Raw genomic sequence first — 20,423 nt, 5'->3', positions numbered from 1 at the left:
TCTATACTATATATTAAAATGAGTTTATAAGTAAGTGTACGTGACACGTGACACGCGCTGCTTATAAGTCGTTCGCTCCATGTAATCTTCATATACATAAATAAATGTCAAACATGGATTTCCTAAGGTTTGAACCCTTAACCTTGAGTTTAAAGAATAAAACTTTTACCATTAAGTTATTAGGTGTTTCATGTTATCATTGCAAAAAAAAAATTATATACAAATAAATATGAGTATTATTAATGTAGTAACCCGAGGTATTATCCAGACCCAAAAGCTAGTTAGTATTTAAAAGTTGTGCATTGAACATCGGTACCGGTTAATGAAATGGATGAAGTATGGAGTAATAGAGATGAAAGATGCTCATTAGCCAATTTATCCAAGAGTAATTTACTTACACATGGCAAGTAGGTCCTTCTATCTTCATCAATTATTATTTCTTCCCTACTTGTAAATAACTAAAGTATAATGAAAGAATCAAACACCTCCAACTTGCCAACAAGAATAATGAAAGAATCAAACAATCTCCTATATATTGGGTAAGATTCGATAGGAAAATAACTCATCAAATTCATTTGATAAAGAGTAAAAAGAAGAAAAGATCGAGTAACACTAAATAAAATATGGCTCATAAGGGATGTGTTGTAGCTAGGGCTATGCTTCTAATGCTACTACTTGTGCTATCTTCCATCTTTGTTGATGCAAGGCATCCTCCAACTTCGTCCACGCCCGTTGTCCGTTCACCATATCCACTAGCGGGTCACAAAGACATGGGCTACCATCCCCAAGGTGAAATTCTTAATTAGATATGTCATATTCGAGCATATTCATAAATACATAGTAATATGCGTACGTAGTTCAAATAACTATATTATCATATTGATATGATCTATATTATAAAAAAATTCAGATATAAGATAGATTGGTTTACAATTTAATAATTTATGACAAAAAGACGTAACTTAATAGTCTTTGTTTTTTAGAGGGGAGCTTAATAGTCTATTTACATGTTCATATTTACAATTTTTTTATGGCATGTTCATATTTACATTAATTTATGTAGTACATAAAAAGTTGTGTAAAAAACAATAAAAAAAGGTTAATAGTTCCTTCAATAACAGTCCATTTTCTTGCGGATTGCTTGGCAGAAAAGATAATCTTTTATTTTTCTATGTTGTTTTGGTTTTTGTCGTTTGACTCCTCCGTTTTTTTCCTCATTCACTAGGATTCTAGGATAAGTTAGGTTGACTATCCCCGAGGATCTAACCTGATTTCTTTCCATTTAATATTTTTTTTTTAATAATAGTTCATTTTCCACATGATATCGTTCCTATTAAAGCCCATGGCCCACAGTTACTAATAACTCTCGGCTCATATGATGCAGTAAAAACGGCTCCAAACGGCCCGCTATCCAGCCCACGAACTTAACTCAAGGAAATGGAGTAGCCGTGATCTGTTGCCCTCAAGGAGTCAAGGTGCGTGATTTACATATACTCCGTAGTTCCGAATATCGTAACTTATCCTCTTTATTTTGACAGCTATAACTTATCCAATACATTAAAAACTTTTATATAGGACGGTACATAAAAGGCTGTGTTGATATCATATAAGTTAAGCCATAAAACCAATTAGTTAAGTGTTGATACCAATTAATTAAGCATTAAAACTAATTAGTTAACCATTGTAATCAATTAGTTAAACAATTAAACCGATTAGTTAAGCAATTAAAGTGGTTTTTTCGATAAGACGGGTCTCACAGAAAAGTTGTAGCCCATACATAATGTCATACTACTTCCGATTCATAATGATCTATACAAATACTCCATCCGTCTCTTTTTGTTTTTTACGTTTTCCTTTTTTGGTATTTCAAAATGTTTTTTACATTTCCTTTTATGTTATCACATAAATGACTTAGTAGTCTATCAAAATTTGTGTCAAATTATTATTTTAGCCGATTAAATTCATTGGGTCATTTAATATCTCACACTTTTCCATTGGGACATTAATTTTTTTCATTTTTCAATATCAGAATTTTGATAAAAGTGAAAACATTATAAATAAACGTACTTTATCTTTGTTTAAATAAAAAAAATTGAGAAATCTCGATGCAAATTAATTAATCGTTAAAACGCGTGAAAAATATCAAACGTAAAAAACAAAAAAAGAAGGAGGGAGTACTATTTACATAAATATTAAGACAAAAAAGTAAATTGTGCAAAAAAGTTGATGGATATAATAAATTATGGATAAGTATGTGAGCGAGTGTCAAAAAGGATGGGTGTAGGAAAAAAGATGAATAAAGTAATAGAAAGTGAGTGAAAACTTATAAATATTGCGAGGTAAAAGGGGTAGATAGTAAAATTTTATGTCAAAAATTGTATAAATCACAATTTATAAAATATTATGACACATAATAAAACGGAAAAATAGAGGTAATAGAGTTATGTAACTCAATATTAATTTTACGAGGATTGTTGGTTATGCAGGCCCTTATCAGATCCGGAGGTGTGTGTTGTGGCGATGGATGCACCTGCTTCATAAACCTTCTAAGCTGCTGGAGTGCTGGAAGATTTGTAATAACATCCATCTTACGAATTAAATTCGCTGTAATTTTCCCTTAATTAATTAGAATAAAGAAAAGTAATTTACCTATGTCGGATCTATGGTTCCCGTAGGTTCATGAATGTTTTCTTAGCATTTGTATTTTCTTGTTACCTTTTAATCGAATTATGTTTTGTTCGTATTTTGAACTCAAATTGCTCGTGGATCAGAAAAACGGACTTATTTGATCCGAAGTTGGTAACATGTGTATTTAAAAACAGAACCTACGCAGAGCTGTCAAGTTGGTTACTCGTGTCGGATTCGAGTTTGATCATCTCAGGTCTCGGGTCATGATCTAGTCTGGTCGTTTCAGGTTGTTTTATCACCCGGGTTCAGGTGGGGTTCGATCATGTTGATTTTTTGTTGGGTTCATGTCGAGTTATTCTCTCATTTCAGGTATAGGTCGGGTTCACGTCTGGTCTTATTCCGACCGGGTACAATCTCGGGTTCGACTCTTAGTGAGTCGGGCGTGAGTCGGGCTTGTAGCAGTTAATTTTGGGTTCTGGTCAAGTTCGAATCGGATAATTATCGGGTTGGTTAAAATTCAGCTCGAGTTCACCCTCGGATACGGGTTAAGACCGGGTCCAATAATTATCAGGTCAAGTCAAGTTTTAACCTTATAATTAAATTTTTTTTATATTGTAAAAGTTAATGATTTATTTATTTCAATTTTGAGTTTTATTTAAACCAAGTTATCGTGTGTTTTTGTCAAATCAATACATATCTAAAGTTAATATGGGATTACGAGTAAATAATTGTGGTCATCTCAACATTTTATAGCATAAATTTATAAGTATGTTACGAAGTATTTATTAAACATAGGCGACACATATTTTGTAAGATTTTACATACTAGCAAATATGGTAAGTTTAGTCAAAATTATTGAAAAGGGGTTCGAGTTTATTTGAATATAGGACCTAAAAGTGCGTATAACTACCATTTGGTTTGAAATTGATAATGATGATCAAGCCACGTAGGAAATATTTATCATTAAGATTATTAAGATGTCAATTAGATTATATGCATAGTTCGACTATTGAGAGTTTAAGCCTACAATAGTATACCGCTATAACGATTAACGTGGGTTGATCAGGTCGGGTGTTGAACCCAAGGTTGTCAGGATCGGGATCCTACTTTGGATCGATGAATGGGGTAGGATCGGATCGATAGAATCGGATCGTAGAATCGTAAGATCCTACTAAATAGTAAAAATAATGGTTATATTATTAAAATGAAATGAACAATCATGTATTCGTGTAATCTTATTACTTAAATGTTATTTTTTGCTCACATAAGATTAATACTTGTGTAGATACAAGAGCAATTAATAAGATACGCGCAAGGTTGCCGAAGTTATATGAATTTCTGTACTTTTAAGTGAATAAGATACTTTTTTATAACTAATTTATTGATAGAAAAGTATGATATTTGTACTGATACGTGATTATGAAATATTTAGTAATAAAAAAAGTTATTATCTTGAAATATTGTATGTTGGATCGGATCGTAGAATCGTAGGATCGTATTAAGATCCCACCACTCAAAATTTTTATCGAGATAGGATCGTAAGATCCTACACACATTAAGATCCTACCTAAGATCCGGACCAGTGGCGTGTTTTTGGATCGTAGAATCGTAGGATCGTAAGATCCGAATCGGGAGTTTAACAATCATGGTTGAACCGGGTTCGGGTCATTGTCCGGTCGGGTCAGTTAAGCTATCGTTTATATTCCAGTCTGGTGTTGGCTTCGGGCCATACATTAACCGGTCGAAATCGGTCGTCGATTTTAAGGGTTCGAAACGGTCGGGTTATGGGTTTCCTGTTTCAACAACATTTCGGGTCTTGGGCCGGGTCCGAGTACTTACGATTACAAGCCGGTTCATGTTAGTTTTTTGGGCCGGGTGACTTTTTGACAACTTTAAGGCTAAACATTTTAACATATACAAAGTATTAAACAAGTACAATGGATGTCAACTAGCTATTTTATTTGTTAAAGTCTTAAAGGAGTGTATTCAAGACCTAAGACCGAATACCGTGTACACCTTGTTCACCCTTTGTCCTTTGTAGTTCTCTCTAAAAGAATAAAAAAGTACGTTACACAAAGTTGCATATACTCCTTACTACTTCTCCCATTTCAAAAAAATTGCAACACTTTGACTTGTGCATTTGTCAAGATACAACTTTGACCATAGTTATCCCTGTGAGCATGGGTTGTGCGTGCGTGTGTGGTGTGTGGCCGGTCAAGGCCTTTGGTCTTGGCCGGTTACACTTAATATAACATTAGGTTATAATTTTCCCACAACAACACAATTTAGTTTTTCTAGTAACCTAAACCTAATTCCAAAATTACGTAGTTCAATTTTTGCTCTCAACTAAAAACTGTTCATCCCGAAAAGCAAACTATCTTGTATGTTGTCAAAGCTACAATAATCAAGACGAATTTGAACGTGTCGGTGAACCAAATAGATGAACGAAAATTGGAGTTCTTTGTTCGTGTTCGTTGATACTATACTCGGGAAAACACGCTTCAAATGTAAGTATGCTTAACATGTGCTTTATACATGTTTCCTGGCTTTGGGGATGTTCCGCACATGTTATGTATGTTTAACTGTTTTCCCCTACTGTGGTATCATGAGCCTTATGTATTCAAAGCATTTTTTAGCATGATTTATTTTTTTTGCATGTTGTCGATTTTTTTGGATTTTTTTATTGAATTTTACGAATTATTATGGATTTTTGGATGAATCATGTAATAAGTTCTGAATTCAAAAAGTTTCGTATTTTCGACTTTTCTGACCCTAATCTGATTGAAAACGATTTTCTAAGATCAACTCATGAGAACGGAATTGCAAAAACAGGCTTTGAAGTATGTGTTTTTGTGCGTTTTTGTTAATTAACGAATTAAAATTAACAAATTCGGAAAGTTTTTCAATTAATTGGTCGACCTAAACTACTCGGAATTGATTTAAATTTGGACACAATGCTGTTGGGTATAATTTAAAATCATGGTAAAAATTTCGGCCATAAATCTTAAGTATAAACCCTAATTTTGCTTTCACTAATTTCGTAAATTTTAGATCGCTAAATGATTTTTTAAAATAATTTAGATCTGGAAATTTGGTTAATTGGGAAAGCAAATATAATTTCATGTAAACTGGAAGATTTTAAAAATTATTGGATTAAAATTTTGATTAGATTCGTTAATTTTAATCAACACTTAAACCAAATTGGTAAAAATCTGAAATTTAAATGTTTAGAACGATTTAAAGTTTTAGATTCAATTATCAAAATTTCAAATTTTGTTGCTGACATTGTTCGTTTTTAAAATATGAATAAAGTTAGCCTAGATTTAATAAATTTAACAAAATCAGATTGTTGTTAAAAATTAATTAAATCGTAAAGTCGTTATTTTTCGAAAATAAAAATTGTTAATTTTGTGAAAATTAACTAAATGCAAATATGTTCGTGAAATTGATTTTTTTAATTAGTTGGTTAGTTTGCACGAACCAAAGGCACGAACACAAGGGGTGTGTGGACGGGTTGCTTGTCGTAGCCACGCGGCCTGCCTCCCCATTGCCGAGCCACAACAATGCGGGCAACAACAAGGGTGTTGCGTGCCGCCGCCCTGCGGCGGAGTGAGCGAGCAAGGCAGCAAGCCTTGGCTTGCGATCTGCGAGCAAGCAAGGGCAAGCTGCCTTGCCTTGTTGCGCGCAGCGTCGAGCACAACAGCGAGCAGAAGTGCCACACAGCAGCGCAAGGCTGCGGTATGTCTGTGCGATTGCTGCGGGGGCATGGGCGAAGTGCTCGTGTGCCTCGTAGGCCACACAGCACGAGGAAGTGTTGGGCTGGGCGCAAGCTAGCCTAGCCCGCATTGCATTTTTTGGGCATTTTTCGTTTTGTTGGGCTTTAAAAATTTGTATTTGCATTAAAATGGCTAACGGGATAATTAATAATTATTTTATTTAACTTGGACCGGGCCGTGAGTTTAATTTAATAATTAAATATTTAATTATCCGGAATAATTATTTGTTTGAGTGGGAGCCGCTTAATGAAATTAAAATGAAATAATTATTTTAATTATTTTCGTAGGTCGCTTTATTTTAATTAGAATAAATTCTAAGGATTAATAATTTGGAAATTGATTAATCTTTTAAGACGCGTTTATGTGAACGTGAATTTTAAATAATTCACGTAAATACTTGCATATTTAAATGGGCCATTCGTTTTAGGATACGAATGGGTGAATGCATAGAATGTATATTTTATTTAATGTAGGTACTCCAAGTGACTAGTATGGCCAATATAGGATAGTTAAATACGGTCTGCGAACCGTTTTATCTTTGAATGTAAAGTTTTAAAATATGGTCTGCGAACCATTGAAATTTTGATGTAATTTTTATTATTTCAAGTATTTCTAGTTTAGAACTTTAAGTTAGCATTGAATGAAGATTCAAGACGATGCCAAGCTAACAAGATGGTGAAGAAGATTGGATGCTTCAAGACAAGAGGTTTGGGCCATACTAGTTCACCAATTTTATTTATGCTTTTATATATTGAATGAATGCATGAATGCGTTATTTGTATGCTCGATTAGATTTAGTTCACTAAATAATCGAACCAACATAGAAACAACTAGGTCCAAAGTAATATTGAGTTCAAAAGTTGCCTTCCAAATCAAGCACTTACAAAAATCTAAGGATCTAACGTAGTAGGTTTACGCCAAAGCGAGGTGCTATATTAGTTGACTTAGATGGTAAGGCGTCCCAAAGGAGCACGTTGATTGTGGTTTCAACTCAAACAACAATGGCATTATGTTGTGGCAATGAGATAAATTATGGTATTAATTTATTAACCAAGAGTAATTTGGAGATTACTAGCAATAGGTTTTGCTTACCTAGAATCTTAAAATACTTAAGACATGCCAAAGCTGCTTAAGGATTTAGGACTTTTAGGATCTTGGAATCGTTTCATTCATTTTGGACCATGTTTTTCTTATGCATGAATGAAATGTTTAATAGCTTTAATGATTGCATGCTAGCATTTATTTTAAATTTATTAAGTTATGAATGGTTATTTATTGCAAATTCTTTTCAAATGTAGTAATCAAATGGCCGCAAACATAACAACAATCAAATCATCGGAAATTCTGGATGTCGAGTTAAACTTGACTAACTCTCTTGAATGCGAAAGGAAACTTATCGAAGTTTTAAAAGTTAACGACATGCACTATGTCATTGAACAATATTTTCCTAGCTATAATGCACAGGGTATGACTCCAGAAAGGTACAGAAATTGGGCACTTCACAAGTACCTTGTCACGGAGTTTATCCTAAAATCTATTCCCGAAAATTGGAGAGGGAGGTTCATTACTTTTGAGCCTCATGCTCTCCTAAGTCGACTTGGGGATAGATGTCGTGTGGGGTTTCAACCCAAGGGCCAAACTGGTGGCAACAGGGTTGATGAATTGGCTAATTCAATGAGCAATCTCAAACTCATTACCCCACATAGGCCGTGTCTAGAGAATGAGGTTCTAGAGGCACAAAAGCGCATTTACTCAACTAAGATGAACAGAAACACACCAATTCGGTCTCATGTGAATATGATGTCTGGATTATTTTTCACAAGTGAAAGACTTGGTGGTTCCGTCAAAGAGTCAATAGCTATTGCACTAGTGCTGAATTCTCTTCATAGGGATTATGAGGGGTTTAAGATGCACTATCTCTTTAATCAGAAAGAGAGCACATTCTGTGAACTTATGGAGTTGCTCGAGAAATTCAAGAGAATCCTTAAGTTCAAGCAAGACCCTTTGAATGTGAAGTGCACCAAATTCAAGAAAGTGTGCAAGGGGAAGAAAAGCAAGGCTGCATCTTTATCTACTCCCGGAGGGCAACTGGCGCCTTCCAAGAGCAAGATGAGGAAAAATGCTTCTCCTTCAACATCGCAATGCTTCAATTGTAATGAAATTGGTCATTACAAACGAAATTTCCCTAAACTAAAGGAAGAGAAGAAGGACGGAAACGTTGCTTCTCCTTCAGGTATGTATGTTATACATTGTAATCTTGCTAATTCTACTTCTTGGGTATTAGATACTGGTTATGGATCACACTTATGTTCCAATTCGCAGGGACTAAGGAGAAGTAGAAGGCTTGATAAAGGCGAGATGGATCTACGCGTGGGAAATGGAGCACAGATTGCTGCATTAGCCGTAGGATCTTATTTTATTTCTTTGCCTAGTGGTTTTGTTTTGGAACTAGAAAATTGTTACTATGTTCCTGGTATCACCAGAAACATCATTTCCGTTTCAAGTTTGGATTCTAAAGGTTTTAGTTTTCAATTTAAAGACAATAGTTGTTCTTTTGCTTTGAATGGAATGTTTTATGGTTCAGCACAACAAGAAAATGGTATATATGTGCTAGATACGAGCAAACACATTTATAACATAAATACTAAAAAGGCTAAAACTGGTGATTTCGATCTCACAAATCTGTGGCATTGTCGATTAGGCCATATAAACACAAAGCGCATGGAATTACTTCAACGGAAGGGAAGTCTAGAATCATTCGACTTAGAGAAGATTGATCAATGCGAATCTTGTTTAATTACTTGGAAAAATGACAAAGCGACCTTTCTCAAAGGTGGGAGAAAGAGCAAGAGAACTACTAGGGCTAATACATACGGACCTATGAGTAGAAAAGCTAGAGGTGATTTCAGCTATTTCATAACGTTTACGGAATATTTCAGTAGATATGGTTATATTTACTTAATGAAACACAAGTCTGAATCGTTTGAGAAATTCCGAGAATTTCAAAATGAAGTAGAGAATCAACATGGCAAGAAAATCAAAGCTCTAAGATCAGATCGAGGAGGTAAATAACTTAGCCACGAGTTTGATGACCATCTAAAAGAATGCGGTATTCTTTATGAATTGACTGCTCCAGCGACACCTCAATGGAATGGAGTGTAGGAACGGAGAAACAAGACCTTACTCGATATGGTCAGGTCAATGATGGGTCAAGCCGAACTTCCTTTACAATTTCACTACAACAAAAAAGGGTTATAGCAACGTCATTTTTTGCAACATTTTCACTGGCGTTGCTATATCATAGTTATTTCAACAGTTAAATAATTATTAACTTGAGTAAACTTTGACTTTAGAAAAGCGTTGCTAAATAAAAACTATGGCAACAATTGTATAATTTGATTATTTTTTTGCAACAGTTTATATTTATTAATACTCTGATGAAATATAGCAACGATTTTTTTTGTCAAGTATCTAAAAAAATAATTAAAAATTAGAAATTAAAACATCAAAAGTTACTGAAATTTTGTTTACTAAAAAATAAGGTTATTGAAAATTTTCGTAGAGAGATAATTTATATGGTTTCCCTCCATCCAAACCCTTATGTTTTCACCCCCAAACCCTTTTTCACGTTCTTCTTCCTTGTCCTCCGCTTTCATCTGCTTCGTTCTTCTTCTATGTTCTTCTCTTTCATCTGCTTCGTTATTCATTCTTGTCAATCCTCTTCATTTTCGTTTCTTGAAGCAAGATGAATCTGAATTCCGCAATTGGGTTTTTGAATTGGAGATAAAGGAAAAATTGACAAATTGCGATTCTTAATTGGCGAGAAGGACAAGGTTAATCGGTACATTTCTCATCGAATTTGGTCTTAAATTTTCAATTATGTATGTTGTTTAATCAACCAGTTACAATAGCATGTTATGTGTGGTTTTAAGGCCTAAATTAGGGTTCTTAATTGGAGAATTATGTTGATTATTCATCTGCGTATGATTTATTTACAAATTGTTTTTGTTGATTCCACAATATTTATCAATTGTATGGTTGATCATGGGGGTTATTTTGATGATTTTAATCTGAATTCTGGTAATTTTTGTGACAATTCATTTGTTGCTTAACTTCTTGCTTGCTTAACTTCTTGGGTAAATAAGTCAATGTCTTTAATTTCTTGCTTAACTTTTTCAAATTCAATATATTAAGATTTGGGGATTAGGTTGCATTTTCCGACAGTGGAACTCAATTTAGAGTTTTTATTCATAGTGTTAACACTAGAATTTCACAACATATTAGTATTGACTGTGCAGGGTCATTAATTTTGCAGTTGAAAGATGCCGAAAGTGAAGATAAATGGAGTGAAATAACCTAAAGGACCGGAATTGATTAAACCAACACTTCAGGAGCTAAAATCTAAGATGAGAGGAGGTTTTTCCGATTTCAATTAGTTGCTTAGTTCGCAAACGTTTCACTCTAGAAATTAATTATTGATGGCAAGAACGATTAAATTCACTTTTTAATTGGTAATAAGTTAGCATGTTCTGCATAGCATAACTGGCGCATGTTACTGGTCTATCATACCTTTAATATTATTTCCAAGGGAAAAAACTAAGAAATTAAAGATGGCTAAAATTTGGTTGTAAGTTTGTAACTAGTGTTACGAAATTTGGTTGTAAACTTGAGGCTATAGAAAGGACGACAAGTTATTCCCGACCAGGTATCGTTTAAATGAATATTGTCTCTTTGTTTGCCTTCTGTTGTTTCCTCTCCTATTTGGGTTTCTTCCTGCTGTTCTGTGTTTTTTCTGCTAAGATTATTCTTCCTGCTTCTCTCTCCTTCTAGATTGGCAGGTACCCTTTTCTTTGATGTATCCACACTGTTTGATTAACTGTAGTAAGGGAAGTTCCACATATTGTAAAATCCAGGAGAATTTCATAAAATTAAAACCTTAAAAACTTCGCACAACTAACACCATAGAAACTAACTAATGTGATACCTATAACCTGCATAAAACCTTAAAACCTAATAGTCGGCTGAATCTGAACTGCATCAGAACAAAAAAGAATCATTTCTAAAGAGCAGACCTCTCCTCCTCTTATAGTCACCCACTAAAAGAGTCAATAAATGTGGTCTTCCATCGTCCACTGGTTTGCATAATATCAGTAATGAAACTGGATTTAACCCATATGATAGTATATGTGCATGCCAAGACTGCCCAACCCCTGCACTATTGTCACTATTTAATCTCAAAGTAATACTAGTATTTTTGTGCCTTTGTGTAGTGTTTCCGACCAATTCTAGGCTGACTTGACGCACTGTTATTTTGATGCAGCATATATTGATGTTTTATGCAATGTATAAATGTATTTCATATCCACATCAAGCATCCAACATTGCACATGGGTATTTGATGTTTATATAAATAGATCTGAGTAACAACACTGCTTATCATCTTTAATAAAAAAAAATTTGACAGTTAAAACAGAAAGAAATAAACTTACAGAGCCTTTCTCTCTTGCTGGGCAAGATTATGGGCCTTAGAAACCATGTCTCTACTAAATTTCATACAAACTACATAGTCTAACTTAGAAGCTTCCTTTTGAATGTCTGCAATGATGGAGATAACGTTTATAGACTATGAATAACTGTTTAGCGCTGGGATAATGCACGAACTAGAATTTTGTGTTCTATGAGTTTGTTCTTAATGTAATTTTGTTTGTTCATTATTTCTTTAGCAAGTTCAATTGACATCTTGAATCTTGATATATTTCTGTTTTGCATCACTGGTTGAAGATAGTTGAAACTGCCTTTTTATACATCTCTTGGCTTTGCCTGGCCTTTTCAAGTTACACAATACAGAGCATAAGCCTGATATTCTGATTTCTGTTAGTTTTTCCATCTGTTTCTCATACTAAGAGTGAATTCTAAGCTAAGATTTTTCTTAGTTTTTCCATCTGTTTCTCATGCACTCTGCTATCAACTGAATATAGAATGCTCACTATTTCATTGGGCCCTGAAGGGTAGTATGCTCTAAGATACTGTTAGGTTATGATACATATGACGATTCATAAATCATGCGGAAAAACCATTTAGCCAGGAATACATATTATTTACACATAATCATATAGCATAGTTTAGATGCATACTCTTTGTTGCGTGCCTTCCCTAGCTGCGCCCGAACCGAACAAGAACAAGTCTTTAGGACTCCAAGTGTTGTCCCTCCGTAGATAGTCCACAGCACGTCCGGATCCGCCTTAAGATTGACCAACTAGAATCGCCCTTAAGGTACTAAAGATTTTCGGCACTTATAGTCAAGAAATGTGTCTGAATTTTCTCTCAAAAACTCACTTTGAATACTTGAATAATCTATGAAAATATGTGACCCTAGGCACCTATTTATAGAGTTATGGAAAGGGTTTTGGAATCCTATTAGGATACTAATTTATTTAATTATAACCCTACTAGGACTCTAATTAAATAATCATTATCTAATAGTTTTAGGATTTAATCACACTTCGAATCCCGATTGCTTCGGGATTCCCGCACAAGCATTGCACGAGCACCGTACACCCGCGCAAGCCTTGCGGCCCACGCTAGGCGCACAGCGCTCGGCCCACTGCTGTGCTCCGCGCGCGCGCCCAAGGCCTTGGCTGGGCCTGGCCTTGCGCTGGGCCTGGTCGAGGCTTGGCGTGCGCTGGTGTGCGTTGGCTCGCTGGGCGACGGCCTGGCTTCGTGCTGGGCCTTCGTCTAGCGGGCCTCGTCCGATGCTAATTCGTACGATACGCTTCCGATTAAATTCCCGATTCCGGAATTCATTTCCGATACGAACAATATTTAATATTTCCGATTCCGGAATCAATTTCCGTTTCGAACAAATATTTAATATTTCCGTTTCCGGAATTATTTTCCGATTCCGATAATATTTCCGATTCTGACAATATTTCCGTTTCCGGCAATATTTCCGATTCTGGCAATATTTCCATTTCCGATACGTACCATGTTTCCGTTTCCGGCAACATCTACGACTTGGATAATATTTATATTTCCGATACGATCCATATTTCCGTTTCCGGCAATATCATCGTTTCCGAAGTATTCATTTCTTGCCTGTGACGATCTCAGCTCCCACTGAAACCAAGATCCGTCGATTCCGAATATCCATAGATGGAGTATTTAATTCCATTAAATACTTGTTCCGTTTACGTACTATTTGTGTGACCCTACGGGTTCAGTCAAGAGTAAGCTGTGGATTAATATCATTAATTCCACTTGAAATGAAGCGGCCTCTAGCTAGGCATTCAGCTCACTTGATCTCACTGAATTATTAACTTGTTAATTAATACTGAACCGCATTTATTAGACTTAACATAGAATGCATACTTGGACCAAGGGCATTATTTCCTTCAGTCTCCCACTTGTCCTTAGGGACAAGTGTGCATTTCCTAATTCCTTTGTCGCTCGATGCTTGCTCTTGAACATAAGGTAAGAGTTGTCATCCTTATTATGTCCAGAGGTGTTCCTCGGTTTCAGAGTTCAACTGATCAAATAAACAGATAATCATAGCCTATGATTCATCCGAGCACGGCCATGCATTTCACAGTTTCTAGCTCTCCGAGTGGCCTTGTACAACTTTTAAGCATCTCATCCCGATTTATGGGAGGACAATCCCAATCTTGCGATCTTGAGATTAGACTTCGTTTGATAGGTGATTACCTGAGCGTTGCCTTTATAGCCTCCTTTTAAGGTGCGACGGTTGGTCAACGTCAAAGCAACCAGTTCTCAAACAAGTAATCTCAAATCACTCAGGTATTGAGGATTTAGTGTCTAATAATTTTAATGAAATTTACTTATGACAGATTTTCATCTCTTACAGTAAAGTTTCATAGGTCTTGTCCGATACTAGTCTTCCCAAAGTAAGTATCTATGCAAATGATTATGACATTGCCATGTCCACATAGTTCAAGAAACAGAACTAATAGTCATCTTGCATTCTAATCGTCTAACGTTTTCTATGCGTCCAATTTTATAGAAAACTCCGACTAGGGACCATTTTCAACCTTTGACATTCAAGTTCACTTGATAGACATTTCTTAGTCACAGGACTGGTCCTGACAGTGTATCTTGAATATATCGTCAAATTGAAGGGACTCATCATTTAATAAACCACAAATTAAATGGAAAAATGAATTCTTTTCATTTATTGTGAATGATTAACCAATAATGTTTTACAAAGATTTAAACTCTAAAACTTTAAAACATTAAACAGAGACATCAAAGCCATTCTCCAATATGCTTGATTCCCATAGCTGTAGTGTTCGAGTTGTGCTTCGCTTGCGGCAGAGGTTTAGTCAATGGATCTGATATGTTGTCATCAGTTCCAATCTTGCTTATCTCGACTTCTTTTCTTTCAACGAACTCTCGTAGAAGGTGAAATCTACGAAGTACATGCTTGACTCTCTGGTGGTGTCTAGGCTCCTTTGCCTGTGCAATAGCTCCGTTATTGTCACAATACAGGGCAATTGGTCCTTTAATGGAGGGGACTACACCAAGTTCACCTATGAACTTCCTTAGCCATATAGCTTCCTTTGCTGCTTCATGTGCAGCAATGTACTCCGCTTCAGTTGTAGAATCCGCAATGGTGCTTTGCTTAGCACTTTTCCAGCTTACTGCTCCTCCGTTGAGGCAGAAGACAAACCCAGACTGTGATCTGAAATCATCTTTGTCGGTTTGGAAACTTGCGTCCGTATAGCCTTTAACAATTAATTCATCATCTCCACCATAGACCAGGAAGTCATCTTTGTGCCTTTTCAGGTACTTCAGAATATTCTTGGCAGCAGTCCAATGCGCCTCTCCTGGGTCTGACTGGTATCTGCTCGTAGCACTGAGTACGTACGCAACATCTGGGTGTGTACATATCATAGCATACATTATTGAACCAATCAATGATGCATATGGAATCCCATTCATTCGTCTACGCTCATCAAGTGTTTTTGGGCACTGAGTCTTGCTTAGAGTTATTCCATGAGACATGGGTAGGTAGCCTCGCTTGGAGTCCGCCATCTTGAACCTATCAAGCACCTTATTGATATAAGTGCTTTGACTAAGTCCAATCATCCTTTTAGATCTCTCTCTGTTAATCTTGATGCCCAATATGTACTGTGCTTCTCCTAGATCCTTCATCGAAAAACATTTCCCAAGCCAAATCTTGACAGAGTTCAACATAGGAATGTCATTTCCGATAAGTAATATGTCGTCGACATATAGTACTAGGAAAGCAATTATTCTCCCACTGACCTTCTTGTATACACAAGATTCGTCTGCGTTCTTGATGAAACCAAAGTCACTGACTGCTTCATCAAAACGTATATTCCAGCTCCTGGATGCCTGCTTCAATCCGTAGATTGACTTCTTTAGCTTGCATACCTTTTTAGCATTGTTTGGATCCTCAAAACCTTCAGGCTGTGTCATAAACACAGTTTATGTTAAAACGCCGTTTAAGAAAGCAGTTTTGACATCCATCTGCCATATTTCGTAATCGTAATATGCAGCGATTGCTAACATTATCCGAATAGACTTTAGCATTGCAACTGGTGAAAAGGTTTCATCGTAATCCACACCGTGGACTTGCCTGTAACCTTTTGCGACCAATCTAGCTTTGAAAACTTCAAGTTTCCCATCCTTGTCCTTTTTCAGTTTGAAAACCCATTTGCTTCCAATGGCTTGGTAGCCATCTGGCAAATCGACCAAATCCCATACTTGGTTTTCAGACATGGAGTCTAATTCAGATTGCATGGCTTCTTGCCATTGCTTGGAGCTAGGGCTCGTCATAGCTTGTTTGTAAGTCGCAGGTTCATCACTTTCAAGTAATAGAACGTCATAGCTCTCGTTCGTCAAAATACCTAAGTACCTTTCCGGTTGAGATCTATATCTTTGCGATCTACGCGGGGTAACATTTCTAGTTTGACCATGATTCTCACCAGATTCTTCTAAAGATCTCTGAGTTTCATCCTGAATGTCATCTTGAGCATTCTCTAGAGTTTGTTGTTCGACTCGAATTTCTTCGAGGTCTACTTTTCTCCCACTTGTCATTTTGGAAATGTGATCTTTCTCCAAAAAGACACCATCTCGAGCAACAAACACCTTGTTCTCAGATGTATTGTAGAAGTAATACCCCTTTGTTTCCTTTGGATAGCCCACAAGGATACATTTGTCAGATTTTAGATGAAGTTTGTCTGAAATTAATCGTTTGACGTATACTTCACATCCCCAAATCTTAAGAAAAGACACATTTGGAGGCTTTCCAAACCATAATTCGTATGGAGTCTTTTCGACAGCTTTAGACGGAGCTCTATTTATAGTGAGTGCAGCTGTATTTAGTGCATGTCCCCAAAATTCTAATGGAAGTTCGGCCTGACCCATCATTGACCTGACCATGTCTAGCAAGGTTCTGTTCCTCCGTTCCGACACACCGTTCCATTGTGGTGTTCCAGGAGGAGTCAATTCTGATAGAATTCCACATTCTTTCAGATGGTCATCAAATTCATAGCTCAGATATTCACCACCTCTATCAGACCGCAGTGCCTTAATCTTCTTGCCTAATTTATTCTCTACTTCACTCTGAAATTCCTTGAATTTGTCAAAGGATTTAGACTTATGCTTCATTAGGTAGACATAACCACACCTACTGAAGTCATCAGTGAAAGTGATAAAGTAGCTGAAACCACCTCTAGCATTTGTACTCATTGGTCCACATACATCTGTATGGATTAAACCCAATAGTTCATTTGCTCTTTCTCCAACTTTAGAGAAAGTTTGCTTTGTCATTTTTCCAAGTAAACATGATTCTCATTTACCATAATCCTCTAAGTAAAATGGTTGTAGAATTCCTTCCTTTTGAAGTCTTTCTAAGCGTTTCAAGTTTATATGGCCTAATCGACAATGCCACAGATAGGTGAGATCTGAATCATCCTTTTTCGCCTTTTTGGTATTTATGTTATATACTTGTTTGTCGTGATCTAATAAATAAAGTCCATTGACTAATCTAGCAGATCCATAAAACATCTCTTTAAAATAAAACGAACAACTATTGTCTTTTATTAAAAAGGAAAATCCCTTAGCATCTAAGCAAGAAACTGAAATAATGTTTTTAGTAAGACTTGGAACATGGAAACATTCTTCCAGTTCCAAAACTAGCCCGGAGGGCAACGACAAAAAGTAAGTTCCTACAGCTAATGCAGCAATCCGTGCTCCATTTCCCACTCGTAGGTCGACTTCACCCTTGCTTAACTTTCTACTTCTTCTTAGTCCCTGTGGATTGGAACATAAGTGTGAGCCACAACCTGTATCTAATACCCAAGAAGTTGAATTAGCAAGTAAACAGTCTATAACGAGAATACCTGAAGATGGAACGACTGTTCCGTTCTTCTGATCTTCCTTTAGCTTTGGACATTCTCTTTTGTAATGGCCTATTCCATCACAATAAAGACAGCTTGATGTGGACTTGTCCTGCTGCGATTCCGATAATATTTCCGATTCTGACAATATTTCCGTTTCCGGCAATATTTCCGATTCTGGCAATATTTCCATTTCCGATATTATTTTCCGATACGTACCATGTTTCCGTTTCCGGCAACATCTACGACTTGGATAATATTTATATTTCCGATACGATCCATATTTCCGTTTCCGGCAATATCATCGTTTCCGAAGTATTCATTTCTTGCCTGTGACGATCTCAGCTCCCACTGAAACCAAGATCCGTCGATTCCGAATATCCATAGATGGAGTATTTAATGCCATTAAATACTTGATCCGTTTACGTACTATTTGTGTGACCCTACGGGTTCAGTCAAGAGTAAGCTGTGGATTAATATCATTAATTCCACTTGAACTGAAGCGGCCTCTAGCTAGGCATTCAGCTCACTTGATCTCACTGAATTATTAACTTGTTAATTAATACTGAACCGCATTTATTAGACTTAACATAGAATGCATACTTGGACCAAGGGCATTATTTCCTTCAGATACACTCTTACTGAGTTTGTTATGAAATACGGAGTACATTATCACTGAAATCAATTGGAATGAAAGTTGGATGTTTAATGTAAGCCTAGTAAGAAGTTGTGTTGGATAAATTAGTTTATTTTTCTGCTAGTTATCAATAAAATGCAAATGCTGCAGCTTCTCCCTTCTGTAATGTAGCTGGAATGGCATTGCCAATGGTGTACAGAAGAAACCTCTTGTTACTTGGGTTCATAAAAAAATTCAGGTTGGACTACCTATAACTATTTGAGTCCTTTATCGAGCTTTTCTCATCTTCTTTTTTCCAGTAGTTGAGGTCTCTTGTTGCATGATTAGCTTTCTACTTTGCATGTTAGATTGTTATCATATTCATGTGGGTAATCTTTTGGAGACATTTGTACAAATCTTAGACTAATTAAGGCAAGGCTATGCACTATTTTATGTCTCGAGTCCTCTAGACCCTGCATCTACACGACTTGTATCGAGTGGGGCGATGGTTGTTTCAGACTTCCAGCAATATTTTTTTATAGCTTTTGATAAATTCGGCTGATTTATCATGCTCCTAATCGCTGATTTGTACTGCAGCAATATATTGCAAATTATTTCATGGTTACTAATGGAAAGACACAAATGCAGGGTATATTGACAAATGAAACAAAGTGCCTGAGGCGTGAGATTGTCAAAGTTAGAGACGAGAGTCACGAGACATTGTTCGATTTAAGTCTTGATATAGATCAGAAGAGCTCCATCCAAGGTAATATATGATTTTGGCATTAGTACTCTGATTCTTGTAGATACACATCTTTAAGTAGTTAGAGTAAAGAGGATATAAATAAGGGCACCCACAAAGCCAATAGGAATTACCATCGCGTAGTGATAAGCCAAGGTCTAATGATTGATTAGGGTTATGTTTAGAGTTGTTGGCTCAGGGACGGTCCTGATGGATGGATGGATGGGAGTTGTTTGAAATGGATGTTCTGTCTGGATGGAGTGTTGTTTGAAATGAATGCTCTGTCTGCATTCTTAGTTGATCTTTTTAGCATTTTACGTTGAAATTGAATCTGGGCATGTTTGTTTTTGTGTTTTTGATCAGTAATTATAATCTGGTGCCAAGTTTATTACAATGCGTTCGTTTGAATTTTAGTAGAAATATTTGCATTTCATTCTATTGATTTGATTTGACCCTAATTTTTGACGATTTAATTTGACCAGAATACCCTGTTCGACCTGATCTTGGCTGCTAATTACCTGGACATCAAGAGTTGGCTGGACTTAAACTACCAAACCGTAGCCGATATGATCAAAGGAAAAACCCCGGAGGAGATCAGGAAGATCTTCCATATCAAGAACGACTTCACCGAGGAAGAGGAGGCGGAGATTAGGAAGGAGAACCAGTGGGCCTTTGAATGATCCAACTTCATTGCAACAGCCATTCACTACTAAGGTTATATTAAGCCTTTCCGACCTCCTTCCTCCACTTGAGCCCGCGGCATCATACACCGCGAAACCAATGACTTTGGTGAAATATGTATACCCAGGTAACTAAGTGTACATAACACCTGTGTGAGGCTCTTAGGGTAATGATTTTGAGGAGTAATTATCTAAATTAGTTGAATTATCGTTAGTAATGTGTATATGATGCAGGGTGGTTTCTTAGTGCATACTTCCTTGGAGTATATAGTGAGGATGGTTGAGGGATGAATGGTTCGAATAAGGCAGTAGCTGTTGCTGCTAAATCTTGGGCCTTTGGTATACCGGTAAGTCCGTTTTTTACCTTTTTCTGTTTACTCCATGAATTCAAGTTCTTTAGTATATGCTGAAACATGCACTTGAAGTGGCTAGCTATGAAATTCCCTTATCTGAACAATAAGCTCAATCGTACGACTCCCTCCCACTTTGTTTCATCCTTTCCCAACCGACCATAATCTTTATGGACTATAGTGTGTTATAGCTAATTACTACTCATTTTCATTACATTATCTCTCTTTCTTCCTCTTTCTCTTTCTTCTT

General features: G+C 36.3%; 1 protein-coding gene and 1 long non-coding RNA gene across 2 annotated transcripts; both read left to right on the top strand.

Moving 5' to 3' along the window:
* Positions 1-552: 552 nt before the first annotated feature.
* LOC110803748 (uncharacterized) lies at positions 553-2,750 on the top strand. The gene is made up of 3 exons (XR_002537548.2): positions 553-789; positions 1,385-1,475; positions 2,487-2,750. It is a non-coding gene; the product is annotated as an uncharacterized lncRNA (long non-coding RNA).
* Positions 2,751-18,475: 15,725 nt separating this feature from the next.
* LOC110803743 (SKP1-like protein 20) lies at positions 18,476-19,823 on the top strand. The gene is made up of 5 exons (XM_056832285.1): positions 18,476-18,495; positions 18,594-18,660; positions 18,999-19,167; positions 19,454-19,482; positions 19,626-19,823. The coding sequence occupies exons 1-5, from the start codon at positions 18,476-18,478 to the stop codon at positions 19,821-19,823; spliced, it is 483 nt and encodes a 160-aa protein (XP_056688263.1).
* The last annotated feature ends 600 nt before the right edge of the window (positions 19,824-20,423 follow it).

The sequence above is a fragment of the Spinacia oleracea genome, chromosome 6, assembly GCF_020520425.1.
Source record: "Spinacia oleracea cultivar Varoflay chromosome 6, BTI_SOV_V1, whole genome shotgun sequence".
NCBI classification, from domain to species: domain Eukaryota; kingdom Viridiplantae; phylum Streptophyta; class Magnoliopsida; order Caryophyllales; family Amaranthaceae; genus Spinacia; species Spinacia oleracea.
This window is presented reverse-complemented; position numbering and strand designations above follow the sequence as displayed.